The 13,739-nt window shown below is 38.0% G+C and overlaps 2 protein-coding genes across 2 annotated transcripts; both read right to left on the reverse strand.

Moving 5' to 3' along the window:
* Positions 1-4,533: 4,533 nt before the first annotated feature.
* Positions 4,534-11,359, reverse strand: smpdl3a (sphingomyelin phosphodiesterase acid like 3A). Its single transcript, XM_015033984.1, has 8 exons — positions 11,123-11,359; positions 10,178-10,391; positions 8,862-9,006; positions 8,128-8,224; positions 7,424-7,587; positions 7,170-7,350; positions 6,642-6,766; positions 4,534-6,086 (listed from the first exon to the last, which is right to left on the reverse strand). Exons 1-8 carry the CDS (start codon positions 11,211-11,213, stop codon positions 5,781-5,783), a joined length of 1,323 nt encoding a protein of 440 aa, XP_014889470.1. The 5' UTR covers positions 11,214-11,359; the 3' UTR covers positions 4,534-5,780.
* An 829-nt stretch (positions 11,360-12,188) lies between these two features.
* LOC106948373 (fatty acid-binding protein, brain) lies at positions 12,189-13,739 on the reverse strand. The gene is made up of 4 exons (XM_015033985.1): positions 13,590-13,739; positions 13,289-13,461; positions 12,837-12,938; positions 12,189-12,457 (listed from the first exon to the last, which is right to left on the reverse strand). Exons 1-4 carry the CDS (start codon positions 13,660-13,662, stop codon positions 12,407-12,409), a joined length of 399 nt encoding a protein of 132 aa, XP_014889471.1. The 5' UTR covers positions 13,663-13,739; the 3' UTR covers positions 12,189-12,406.

Below are 13,739 nucleotides of genomic sequence, written 5' to 3' on the forward strand. Positions count from 1 at the left end.
CAAATAAAATAAATAAATAAATAAATAATCCTGGTAAAAAGGGCAGATGGGAACCAGGAGGAAGTGCGTTCAGACTCCAGCGGGTGAAGTGATGCTAATTTAAGTGAAGTCGCTTAATTTAATTTATTAAAAGTTATTGGGGCCTCAGTCAGTGGTTTTTGTCACTACGAGAAAAATGTAGATACATTTATCTGCTTAATTTGTGATGGGATCTGGATTCACGGTGAATATTAACTAAACCGCATAGAATGCGACTAAGTAGCCGATGTTAATATGATTGTAATTTCACGGATAAAAATAGTACATGACCGATTTTTTTTTATGTTGTCGGTCAAGATAATGGATAACAAAAAAAGTCTAGCGCGACCTGCCGCCCTGACACCAACTCACACACATCTTCATTCACAGTCTTACTTGTAAATGGACGTTTTGATGTTAGCTTGTCGATGTTTTATTCGCTGGGAAAATCAATAAGCAGCTTGAGGTGACTCTGCTGCTCTCTAGTGGCAAGAAGCTGTAATGTTGGCTGGTAACAATCGGAATGCATTGTGGGAGATGTAGTTTGTAGTCAATTCGTGCTCAAAACCTATTGTAAGTCAATGTTGGCCTATAAAATGCTGCGGGGGCCACATAAAATGACATGGCGGGCTACATGTGGCCCACGGGCCTTGGGTTTGACACATGTGTTCTAGGGGGTTTGTCATCGTGCGCATGCGCATTACCAGGACGGATTACTGGGTAGCACAGGTAGACAGGACGCCAGGGTTCATTCTAACGTCATTGCTAACGAGCTGCGATTACAGAGATTTCGAGGAAAATAATGTGAAATAAAGGTAAAACCTCGTCAGTGGGGAACATGTAATCCTGGCAGCCGTTACACAGATTGTTTAGAGGACGGAATATCATTTATTACATTTCCAAAACTCAAACAGAGAATAATGCAAGAAATAAGAAATGGATCAAGGCCTGCGGCAGACCCATGAATCCCGTTGAAGGAAACTGATCAACAGCAACCTCTACATGTTCGTCTGTATGAAGGTAACTGGAAGTAAACTTCACATTTTTTAACGACAGTGATTGATAGTCAAATCAAAGATCAATAAGTTAAGGTAGTTATCCTTGATTTTATGTGTGTAGATTCCAATGGTATGGCAGCACGATAATATGTGCTGCAGTATCTGTGTATTTACATTTAAGCGCCTTTTTATGCTAATGTTCATTGTTAAGCATTTACCTAAAAGCAGATTTTCACAAGCTCGTATTGTTTAAGCCATTACTCACTTGTTTTGTACGTGCAAAACTCACACCGGAGACTTTGTGCCCCTCATTCATTCTCTGGCTGCAAGACTTGGGCTTTAATGTTGATTTCTCCATCGTTTCCCGTAAATAACCTTCACACCTGATGTACTACTCGTTGGAGAATATTCTTTTCTTTCGTCTTTTCCTCAGTGTTGGCTGATGAGGCAAAATTGACTCAAAAATGTCCTGGATAATGCATTTAGTTTCTCTACCTGTGCCTTTAAAACGTGGTTTGTAGGTTTGTTCTACTTCCGCATGGGGGCGTAGCCGGCGTTGCGTCATGTCAATTTCAGACTAATTGCTCTGGAGTAAACAGGGATGTTTACATTTTAAAAAAACGCAGACAATCCCCAAATAACAACTAATGAATTAAACTAGTTTATAGACTTTAAAGGGCTCCTAACCAAGAAAAAATGTAAATGATCAAGTTCATCTTTCAGCAAAAGGAAATAACTTTTTTTGTTCTTCAGATATCCATTGGAATAAGATAAATTAATTCCATATAATCAATACAATTTCACAAAATGGCATTTCATAGGTAGAAAACAAATTTGCCTTTATCAAACATAATAACATTAAATATATATTCATGCAGAAGCTTCTTAAGAGATGGTTCTTCAAACCTAAAGATGCTGAAAGGGATTATCTGAGCTGGACAGAGGTGATGTGGAGCATGCACACACAGATTCCTGCTCTCCAGGAGAGGGCTGCTGGACGGGTGTACTGTCCTGACAGTAATCCTCAGATTAACTGGTGTGGGCCTCCACCAGTCAGCCAGAACAAAGCAGAAACCTATGCAAACCTGAACATGTGGGTCAGTGAGCCAAACCAAACCAGTCAGGCAGTTTAAGACAGTCTGTCAACTGAAAACAATGTTTCAAAAATGATTCAGTCATTTCTTGCACTGTGAAGTGTTGGCAACAATACTAGGAAATATTAAACTTTGTTCTTAGTTATTCCTGTTTCTGATAAAGGGTCTGCATTGGCACCATGAAGACTTTACACAGCTGTAATCGTCTGAAAACATTTTAAATACTTGTCTCCTTATATTATCTTGTCTGTTTGAGCTTTAATTAGCCTGTGAATGAATTTATGTAGAAATCCAGTGGATTTCCAATATTCGGTGGGGTTAGAGACCACAACCTCCTAATAGCTGAAATCTGTGAATAATCAAATAATTTTGAGCGAGAGAGAAATTTGCACAGTTAGAGTAGTTGGAGGATGATGCCATCTTTGTTTTATGACTTATTGCATGAACAAACTTATTCAGGTGTGATTTTAATTGCATTTCTTATTTAATGAAAACACCACAATTGTCCACTAATGTTTTTTTGACAGTAGTGGACAATAGACAAAGTTTTGCGCACTCTTGTAATGGAAACGCAGGTACTGTTACCCATGCAACCTCCCTGGGCAAGATGATGCCCTGGGTGGTGAACCATATTAATTAGACCTTTAAAAAGTTTGGAACTGTGGAAAAAAAAAAAAAAAAAACATAGACACAAAAACAAGTGATCTGTCACAGTTTTAGCTGCATTTGTGTTTAGAGGTACCATACCATACCAACTTTATTTATAAAGCACTTTAGAACAACCATACAAATACAAAGTGCTGTACAATTTAAAAACACAACATAATAAAAAAGTAATTTAAAAACAGTTTAAAAACAAAAAACATACAATTTAAAACTAGATCCCACTGGTGTTGAAAGCCAAGTAAAATAGATGGGTTTTAAGACGAGCTTTAAAAGTGGACAGAGAAGGGGCCTCTCTGACCTGCTAAGGTAAGTCATTCCAGTACAGTGATGATATCAAATAATTATGTCTCCACTACATTAGTAAAGAAACATGCTGTTTTGGTAGTTTGGCTGCTACATAAAATGTGCATAAAATGCTGTAAAGAAAGCAAAATTTCATAAGTTCATGAAGCTTAAAGTCCATCAGAATCTGCAGCAGAAATCTCATCTACTCACACACATGCTTTACAGTTCATCAGTTTGTCTGCTCTGGAGTTGAAAGGATTGCTAATAATAGTGAGCGAAGCGATGGATCCACATGATTGGAAGCTCTGCTCCTGTTACTGTGGTGATGGACTCCTCTGCATTGCCATTCCTAGCACCGTCTTAGTCTCCACGGTTACATTTGGACAGGAACTGAGCGGAGGGAGGCCGGGGATGGACAGGAATAATAAAGGCAAAGGGGCACATGAGGGGAAAGAGTTTGGCAAACACTCCAAGTACAGAGCTGAGGCTCAGGAACGATTCCTAAACTCCTGACCAAAAAAAAAAAAATCTTCTCCAACAGTACTGTGGGTTTAATTTACTTACTAGTAAATCTAGTAGTTCATTCTTTAAACACGAGGATATCTGAACTCAAGTTCTAAATCTAAATTTCAAATTTTAAATGGATCTTAATTGATCAAATAAAATGAGGGATACAAATGGCTGCAGCTAAACTAACCTTTGCTACTTAGATTCCCCTCAGAAAGTGAATTACATTAATTTTTGAAAGTGTTTTTGAAAGATGGGAAACTTTAGTGTTTTTGCCGTCCAGCTTTTGGTGATCTGAGCTGATGCATTTGAACACACAAAAAAGGCAGTGTGCGGGAAGCTTTGGTTGAGGTCCACTCAACATTAGAGGAGCGAGGCAAAGGGGACAAAAGAGTCGGGAGGGTGATGGGAAGGAGGTGAGGGTCAAATTCTTCAGTTGGTGGCTGAGAAACGCGGGGGATTTTCTAGAAAGTTTGAACAAGAGAAGAATAAGATCGGGTGGTGGGAGGGAATGAACTTGAGTGTTGACGGTCAACTGGTATTGACTGCTGTTGCTTTGCATCTCCAGCAGGGGGAAACTAGTTCATGCTGCTTCAGTTTATAACGTTTAATTATTTTCTGGGTCTTTTAGTGGAATTTTGGAAAATAACTCATTTGAACACAATGTATAACCGGAGGAACAAAGCAGTAACGGTTATATTCGTGTGAGGCTTATCATATTTTCATCCTACTGGAACTCAGGGAGGATTTCCTCCATTTTCAGGATTTCCAAGGTCTCAGTCGTTTCTGAGGCAGAAACGTTGGGATAAGTTTCGCATAAGAAGGTAACAACTCTGTCCAGTCACAACAGATCAGAGAATGATCATGTCTACTTTCTGTTCTCTTGCAAGAAAACAGTTCTGAGAGTGAAAAGCACCAATCTCTGTTTCTGCCTGGTCACTAGATGACGGTTAATTAGAGGAAACTTATTTTTCTTCATTTTATTTATTATTCTTCAAGGATAATTAATCTATGAATAAACCGACGTTGCTCAGACAAAATGTTTCTCTATTCAGAGAAAGAATATGCAGAAAACAAAATAAATATTGTGCAAGATATAACACATTTTCTGTTTAATTTTGATGAAGCAGAAAATGAAATTCATAAACATTATTGTCTGTATTAAAACACAGATGTGACCTGATTCACATTTAATCAGTTATAGATAACAAAAATCTCACTGTAACATGGCATCTGTAAAACAAACATTTAGTCAAAAAACAACACGATTTGTTCTCATTAAATTATCCTGAATCAACTGAGTTCCCATCCTGGATGTTCATCATCCTGTCTGCATGCAGAGGCTCAATTCTCCACAAACACATTCCTGGTGCTGCACAAACAAATTGTGCATTTCTTATGGTAATGATGAAGTGCAAGAAAGGGTAAATCAAAAACACACAAAAACAGAAAATTATGTATAAATATCTGTAAATGTGATAAATAGTTCCATTTATCTTTAGGCAGCACATATACAATCACATATCGAAAAAAAATATTCATTAATTGAGCAAGATTTTTTTTTGGTTTACCGATATTTCCAGTAACAAGTAGAATCATATATTTTTTTAAACTAAGTTTATTGCCTGCTGAATAGTTTTAATTAAAATTTCAATTTGAATGTTTAATTTATTTTAGATATTCAGCATAGAAAGTTTAGGTTTCTGATATTCTTACAATATCAGAAAAAATTCTAAATTTGAAAACACTTTTTCTACTTAATCCAAAGTATTTCTAAATATTATATTTAGTTTCCATGGAAACAGAAACTGTGGGAATCCAGCAGAAAGTAGCAACACATTTTGGGATTAAAATTGCACTTTGACACATTTTAAATCAATAAAACAAAATTTATCTAAAAAGCACCGAGGAATGTAGATTAAAATATACATCATGACATCCTCTGGTTTTATAGAATATGCAACAACAGTTTTTGGTCATGAAACTTAAACATTCATCATCAAATTTCACAACAATAATTATATCAGGTACCTCAGCTGTTGTGTTGTTCAACATAACAAATCTGATTCTCCACATCCATCAAGTAAAGCATAAAGTGGCATCAAACTGAAACACCAGTTGATGTGAAGGCAGAGTCTAACATTTCCCTTTTATTTGATTCCAGCAGACACAAAAATACTAAAGAGTTAAAATTTTCCTGAGGATAAACTTGCTACCAGTCTGCACTGGAAGCACATTTGGAGTACGACTGCTGGTCCAGGTAGAGAACGGCACACACCTGGTGGACCTTGCAGCTTCCATCACAGACGATGCTGCTGTTGTAGTCGACCATGAAGTGGCTGAAGTATTTATCGAAGGCTTTGCTCTGCGGCAGCATGAAGCTCAGGCCCAGCTGAAGCAGACTTTTCGGCTGCAGGTCGCTCAGTCCAAACGCCTCAGTCATGATGTATTCCAGCCTCCAGTCGGACCTTTGTTTCTCGTTGGCTTCAGTCAGATTCAGGTAGTACTGCCAGATATCCTTCAGAGGGACAGAAAAGAGCCGCATAGAAGGAGAGACGAAGAAAGAAAGCAAAGTCAGTTTGAAAGGCAGAACCAGGTTTTGTGTTCTGATTGGCACCGTGATTAATCACAAAAATCACGTTTAGCTTCGCTCTTTAAACAGAAAGATGAAGGGACATTAGAGGTTTAGCTTAAATCGGTTAGAACACCTGCTCAAAAGAAAATAAGTCACAAATCCTTAATTCTTCTGTTAAAATAACACAATCAGTATGAAGTTCTTTATGCATCAGAACAGATTTATACATGAACTAAGAGTCAGAAATAACTGACTTATAACTGTTTTATGTTACAATGAATTATTGTTTTTGTCCTCTCCACTCGCTGCCTGGCTTTAAAGTTGATACAGAAACCTTCATCTTGGTATCAAAGATCCTTTTTACCCCCAATATGAGAGACTTAGCATTTTCCAAAACAGTGCTGTGAATACTATTATATGCGTATTAAACCAGTGCTATTTGTATGAGATAAAAGCAAACAATAAAATGAAGCTTTTAGTTCGTTAAAACCTTCTTACCATGACACTGTAGTCCTTGTTGCTGTACAGATACATGCGGAAACCTGGGTTGTTGGAATACTGCTCCCAAAAACTTTTGATGGGAGTAACAGCCGGCGACACAAACAGAGAATTCACTGGATATCCTGCAGAAACGCAACCAGATGTACTGTCACAACAACACCATAAATATCCATTTAAAGATATGTTATTCACAATTTAATTTCAAATGTCACCGATTTCCTCTTCTGTGGCTACATAATTGTTTAATTTGATCTATAATGGCTGTAATACTGCATCACAGTAAACGGTCAGATTAGCTTCAGGGAATTACTGAGAGTTACTTTAACAACCTTAAAACAACACAACTAACCATCAGTTATCTTAATGCAATGTGTTGCACTTCATAATGAGATGGATATTAAAGTAAACTATTAAAATTAGAAGGCAGGTTTGGGCATCAGACAGCTGACAGGCTGCAGAATTACCCCTGGGGTCAGTTAAAGTAACAGTCGGCGTGTTTGGGTCCACTCTGCTTGTTTTTCTTGCCTTGCTCATCCAGCAGCACCATGATGCTGTCTCTGTGGGTGTGGCCATAAAACTGCCCTGCAACAACATGGCTGTACTTCCTGAAGATGGCCACCAGCCTCTCATTGTGGCTCTTTCTGATGGCGGTGGTGTTCCCGACGAAGGGCAGGTACCCCACCGGGACGTGGGCGATGACGTACACCTAACGGACAAAAACGTTAAACTACAGGGATCAAACAGACCGAGCACACCGGCTTTAAGGTCAGAGTTCAAACCTTCTCTTTGCTCTGAGCAGATTTCTCCAGAGTTTTCTCCAGCCACTCAAACTGCCCGGCTGGGTCGGTCATGTTGATGGTGACTTTGTCAGGTCCGTAGTACAGGATGGTGTTGAGGCTCAGCAGGCGCAGGCCTGGTTTTACCAGCTGGGAGTAGAAACCACCTGCAGGAACGAACCAGATCACAAAACAACCAACAGAAAACAAAACTTTAAAATGAACCTGTTAGTGATTAACAATAAATTCAAATGGCAAGAAGTATAAACTGCAAAATGTCCATGTGATTTCATGAACATTGATACACATGAAACCTACTAATACCAGGTTTACTGCTGCTTCTCAAAACTGAGGATTTGCTGATTTTATTTCTTAAAATTTTGCTGATTTTTGCAAAACATTAAGACATACAAAAATCTGAATATGATTAATTGGTATTTCAAACAATAATAAAATTGTGCATTTGGATTAAAACACAAAATTACCATTGGATAGCAGATAAAAACATTATATGTTCTAATTTTTAGTCATATTGCCTTTCCTAGACAGCTTAACTCTGAGATTAAATCTGTTTTAGTTTCAGGCTCTAAAGTGAAACTGAACTGGATCTCATAAAAACATGAATCAGAACCGCAGCTCAGTTCCACAGCCTGGTCCATTTCCCAGCGTTTAAAACATCCTGGTTGGTGTGGAAGGTTTTAACGCACCTTGTGAGAGAGTGGTGAGAGCTTCAGGCTCCAGCCAGCGTTTCCACAGAGCAGCAGCTGCTTTGTAGATGTCGTTAGTCGAGTCTGGCATCTGGTCCTAAAATAATAAGTACATACAGCCATGGTGAGAATAAAGTACACCCTAATCTGATCTGATCTGGTTCTAAAACTAAATAATCAAAAACATAACCAAACTCGAAGTTGGTTATGTTAATACAATATATGTTCAGATTTAATTAACTGTAACAGAGTTACCAAAAAAGATGATTTCTATTTTATTGTCCTTCAGTTTTAAAAGGTTTATAGACAGCCACTTTCTGACGTCTAGGAAACGTTGCAGTAAAAGCTCAAATTAGTCTTCCAGCTTTTATGGGCAGATAAATCTGTAAGTCATCAGCAAAACAGTTAAATAAACGTTTGTGACCCCAAAGGCAGCAAATACAGTGCAAACAAAGCTGGGCCCAAAACTGGACCTTGGGGAACACCTTAGCTAAGTGGGGCGATTTCCGAACTAGAAAAAAAAAAAAAAAACTCCCCCTTCTTCAGGGTAATTAGCCTGGAGATGACTGGGCTACACCTTCATCCTTCATCCTTACTCTCTGTGAGGTACCATGGTTACCTGTGGCCAGTAGTCATGGTTACCTGTGGCCAGTAGTCATGGTTACCTGTGGCCAGTAGTCGTGGTTACCTGTGGCCAGTAGTCGTGGTTACCTGTGGCCAGTAGTCGTGGTTACCTGTGGCCAGTAGTCGTGGTTTCCCAGTGCAGGGAAGACGGTCAGGTTGGGGAAGTGCTGAGTGATGGTCTGCGTCATGTTACTGATCACCTGGATCACCAGGTCAGTAGACAGCTCATCTGGAGGGACGTGAGGCGGACTGTCGCTGTGAGACAAAGAAAACCTGAGCTGGTAGATCTGCTTAAGTCATTAACTGGATAAAAAAACGTGGGAAATTTACCTAATCTGATTTATAGCTCAAACTGAAATCATTAACCTTATTAAAAAAACCACAGAAGAGTACATCAAAGGTGATTGTATCTTCAGCAAAGAGGAAGTGATATTTCCTCTTCACAGTACATTGGATTTGTTACAGGAATGCAGAAAAAAACCCAAATGCTGAGCTAAACTTTCTAAGCAACATGAGAACATTGGTAGAGAAAGAACAAATGATGAGTTAATCTTTCTTTATCATATAAACAGAATAATAAATGTTTATTTATAAATCCTAAATGCTTTGTTACAGATTAACTCATTCATAAAATAAAAAGGATGGCATTTTGAGGTTTTATTGTCTCAATCCAGACAATAAAGAAGGAAGTGATACTTTGCTTAGTCACATATCAAAGTTTTCTCTGTTCCTCATATCAGTTCCCTAGTGAAAACAGAGTTAAGTGGATTTTTTAAAATGTTTATGTTCTCTGGTGTTTCTTTTCAGTTTAAAATTAAAGGCAGCTTTACAGCTTTACTGAAAAAAACTAAGATAAAGCAAATCTTTAACTATTTAGCCATGCAGCATTTCTGATCCACTACATGAACTGAGAAACTGACCTGAAGTGATCAAGAGTTTAATTACTTTCCCAATGTTAGAGGGTGAATTGTTACTTTTAAAGATGTTAAAGTTTCCAGGTTTGTATATTAATTGTAAAAATATGACATTGTAGTTTTATTTGACTGAAAACTGGCTGTTAATGCTGCAGTTACAATGACTGATGGGCTAATAAACAATACTGAGCCTGTAACGTCTTCATTCACAGTAATGGACATGGAAATATTAAAGCAATTAAATCTGTCAGAATTTATTCCCAGAACTATTCTTTCTGTTTTAAAGGAGTTTATCTGAGATCCACAACAACAGAAAATTAGAAACAGAATGTAAAACTGCTGATACTTTTAGTAAACTGGTTACTTCTACTGCTGACAAACATCAACATTATCAGTGGTCAGCACAATTTTACCTCAAGGTAAAGTCACTAAAGGCCAGAACTATTAAAAAAAAGAAATCACAAAACCAATATTTCCTCCATCATTGGGAGACACCTTCTATCTGTACTGACCCGGTCCAGATGATGAAGTCTTCCGGCTGTGTGAGAGGCGCCATGTTGGTGAAGGCTGACTGGATCAGGCTGTAGGGGGAGTCACACAGGAAGTCTCCGTACAGACCGGCGTGCGTGGCGGGGGCTCCTTTGGAGGAGAAGCAAACCTTGGTGGGGTCCTGGGCCAGGTGGTAGCTGGGGTCCAGGTGGAGGTCAGTGATGTGCCAGAACCTGCCTGCAAAAACAGGATATTGGATCATATTAATAGAAATAATAAGATATCACAATGAGACAGTTTTACCATGATCAAATCCTAAAACATAGGACTTCTTTGCCCTCCTACTGACCCGTTGTTGTGTCTATAAACACATCCACTGAAATCAACTATTTCACTTTTCTAAGTTTAATAAAAAATTTAAAAATTGAATTTCTTCATGTTTTGTTAGACTCTACCCAAGAGCCAGCAGTCTTTTCTCCTTTTACTCTGTGTATTTTAATTTTCTTAAAACACACACACACACACACACACACACACACACACACACACACACACACACACTAGACACCTCAGAAAAGAATCTATCTTTATCATTGTGTTTTCTAGGGCAGCAGAAGTGGAAGTCTGACGTCTCAGGCAGAACTTCGTTTAAAACTCTACCAGTTCTTACACATTTGCTTTTGGAATAAAACATTCACCTTCAACAGCATATTGTAGCTTTTAGTACACATTAGTAGAGCCTTTCTAACAATTCGGCAAGGGAGTAATCAGCTAAGTATCGCCATATTTATATAGATATCCACTATAATTGGTTTAGCTAGCAGCTCTGCGTTTTATGCCGTTTAAAACCGTAAAGAGAAACTTTAACATCCACAGACTAACCTCTCCTGCACCCTTAGATCTGCGTGCTTCTCTGCATATTGATAAAAGACTCCAGTTGTCATTAAAAACATGAGTTTTTCACTCACCTGTTCCTGACAGGTAGCTGTTTCCGGTCGGAGCAGCAGAGCCCGGAGCCGCTGCGCAGAGCAGCAGAAAGAAACAAACTACCTGAGCCATGATGAGAGGAAAGCAACAAAACTAAGTTCTTTACATGGGTTTTATATGGAGTACAGTAGCTGAACTAAAGTAGCCGATCACTTCTAGGAAGTAAACAGGAAGTAGTGCGATCAGCTGATCAGCTGACTGTTGTGGAGCTGAAGGGGGAGGAGCAAACTGAGCACGTACTGTTTACATTATGACGGATTCCTCCAGCGGTGACAACAAACCAGATAGTAATTTGTCTTTTATACCATCTATGTTTATGATTGTAATGACCAAAATACCTTTTATTATTTTTTGGCGGGGAGTTCAATAAATATAATTTCTTCTATTCGTGAATACATAAACATATGTTAGCTTTAGATATTAGAGACCTTTAAGGATAACTAAAAAAAGTTTGTACGCAACCAGTTTTTCTATTTTTGATTTTTAAAGTCACACTAATCTAATTTAGATAATCAAAGATTATCTACATTCATGATCTTATGTTAAAAATATTACATAAGTTTTCAGTTTTTTATCCGAATAAAACTCTTTACTTTATACAAACACTGATTATGTTTGGGATTACAATGTATTCTTCTAAAATTATTAATTTAATTTAGAGTAAAATTGAAATGAAATAAAAAGGAGAGCATTTAGTCATTGATAAATACAGTCAGAGGAACATTTCTGCCAAAACTCATTTAAAATGGCTGCAGTAATTAAAATGTAATGCATGAAGTTTAATTATCCCAGAAAACAGCCTCATCCCCACCCCTCCCTTTTCCAAAGGGTGTGGCAGATAACATTTTCTAAACTGCTTCACATTTCAGAACAGCTCTCACACAGAAAATGTGCTACAAAAACAGCTTAATATTGTTTTGCAATGAAAAAAAAAAAAATCAGTGTTTTTGTCATCGGATTAACTTTATGGAGAAAACACGATGTGCGATATTGTAAACTATTTGTATTAAATTATTCATTTTAAGCAGCACACACATGAAAACACAAGACATTTCATTTCTTTATTTCATGTCTTACGCAGTGTTGCAAAGTCGTTCATTTGTCATGACAGAAATGTATTCATATAAAAAAAACATTTTACAAAACATGTGCAGCTTGCAGATCTTTTACATGTGGAGGAGAATGAAGTGCAAAGAGCAAACAGTCCACAATAATTATAAAACGGAGGCGGGTTGGCCGGTTCGTGGGGCTGTCGGGTGGAGCTCTCATGCCTTCTCATAGGTGCGCACCGCATGGATGTCTTCAAAGGTCAAATTCTGCACAAAGCAGACACAAATATGTAAGAACTTTGGTCTGGATTAGACTTAGTTCAGACAAACGAGCATAAAAATATTAATTATACATGCAGTCAATAAGATAAGATAATATTTAATGGGATTCTTTGCTGCCAATGGATTTGCTCTACTTGTGCTGAAATATCATTAATTTGTGCACATAACCTAATTTATATTTCCAACATTTAAGAAACTGTTGTTTCTTTATGGAAAAACAATTCATCTTCTTTTACACAATGTGTAGAAGAAGATGAACATTTGTACAATATTCTACTTTAAGCTCTTTTTTGGTACATTTTATTGATTGAGCCACAAATAAAAGTCGTTAATGAAGAGAAAAATGTGCATGTTGTGTCTTTACCATGATCATTTTGCCGTCTTTGATCTCTCTGACGAACTTGGTCTCTTTCCCATCCCACTTCTGGACGTGGACCAGTTTGTCCCCATCCAGAGTCACTGTGGACTAAAAGGAACAAAATAAGAGTTTCAGTGTGAAAAAGCCTCAAATAAACCAGAGTATAGCTGCTGTTTTTTCTCCTGATAGTTTAAGATGTTCAGTAACTGCACAGTTATAAAAATCACACAATTTTCAAACATGGAAAGAAAAGAAACTTTTTTAGCTTGCAGAAAAGTTTTATGCTTGTTTTCAAATCCTTAGTGTCTTTAAATTAATCATAAATCGTTTTTTGATCTTAAAACACATTTTGTTTGCTTCAATTGCTCATATTTAGACAGTGAATATCTTCATATTTTCCTGTGACTTGCTGAATAGAATGAACTACAGCAGTGTGTGTTTGTTTTCTGGGATCTTACTTTGCAGTTTCTGTCGTCGGCGGTGGTTTCGTCGAACTCCTCCCCCAGCGTGAAGCTGATCTCGGTGTTTTTGAAGGTGCTCTGGGTGCGGATCACCACCTTGTCTCCCTCCTGGCTGATGATGACGGTCGGCTTGGTCACGTTGCCGACCTGCCTGGTGGCAAAGCCCACACCTGAGGAAGAGAAACAGGGATGAGAGTCTGTTAAACCTTTTCAGTATAAATGTGCAGTTTGCATTCAAAAATAATCTGAAAACATAGATTTGTCTTGTACTTGCTCATAAGTATCAAAAAAGACTCACCAAGTGCTTTCATGTACTCATCAAAGTTCTCGCTCTCGACCAGCTTCCAGGTGGCACAGAAGGCGTCGACCATGGTGAAGGTTTGCAGGGGACAGTTATCTCCAAAGCACACTGAGCAAGCTGCAGCCCTTCCAGGTTTACTCCACACAC

Source organism: Poecilia latipinna, unplaced genomic scaffold, assembly GCF_001443285.1.
Source record: "Poecilia latipinna isolate Pla-1442-1.1 unplaced genomic scaffold, P_latipinna-1.0 Scaffold284, whole genome shotgun sequence".
In the NCBI taxonomy this organism is placed as follows: domain Eukaryota; kingdom Metazoa; phylum Chordata; class Actinopteri; order Cyprinodontiformes; family Poeciliidae; genus Poecilia; species Poecilia latipinna.

Bases quoted from the DNA above. Each gene is read 5' to 3' on its own strand.
- LOC106948373 (XM_015033985.1), bottom strand. From the start codon at position 13,662: ATGGTCGACGCCTTCTGTGCCACCTGGAAGCTGGTCGAGAGCGAGAAC. The intron at 13,462-13,589 runs GTGAGTCTTTTT...TCTCTTCCTCAG, and splicing joins TGAGTACATGAAAGCACTTG to GTGTGGGCTTTGCCACCAGG. The intron at 12,939-13,288 runs GTAAGATCCCAG...TGTTCCTTTTAG, and splicing joins CCGACGACAGAAACTGCAAA to TCCACAGTGACTCTGGATGG.
- smpdl3a (XM_015033984.1), bottom strand. From the start codon at position 11,213: ATGGCTCAGGTAGTTTGTTTCTTTCTGCTGCTCTGCGCAGCGGCTCCG. The intron at 9,007-10,177 runs GTCAGTACAGAT...TTTGTCTCACAG, and splicing joins GACTTCATCATCTGGACCGG to CGACAGTCCGCCTCACGTCC. The intron at 6,087-6,641 runs GTAAGAAGGTTT...GTCCCTCTGAAG, and splicing joins ACAAGGACTACAGTGTCATG to GATATCTGGCAGTACTACCT.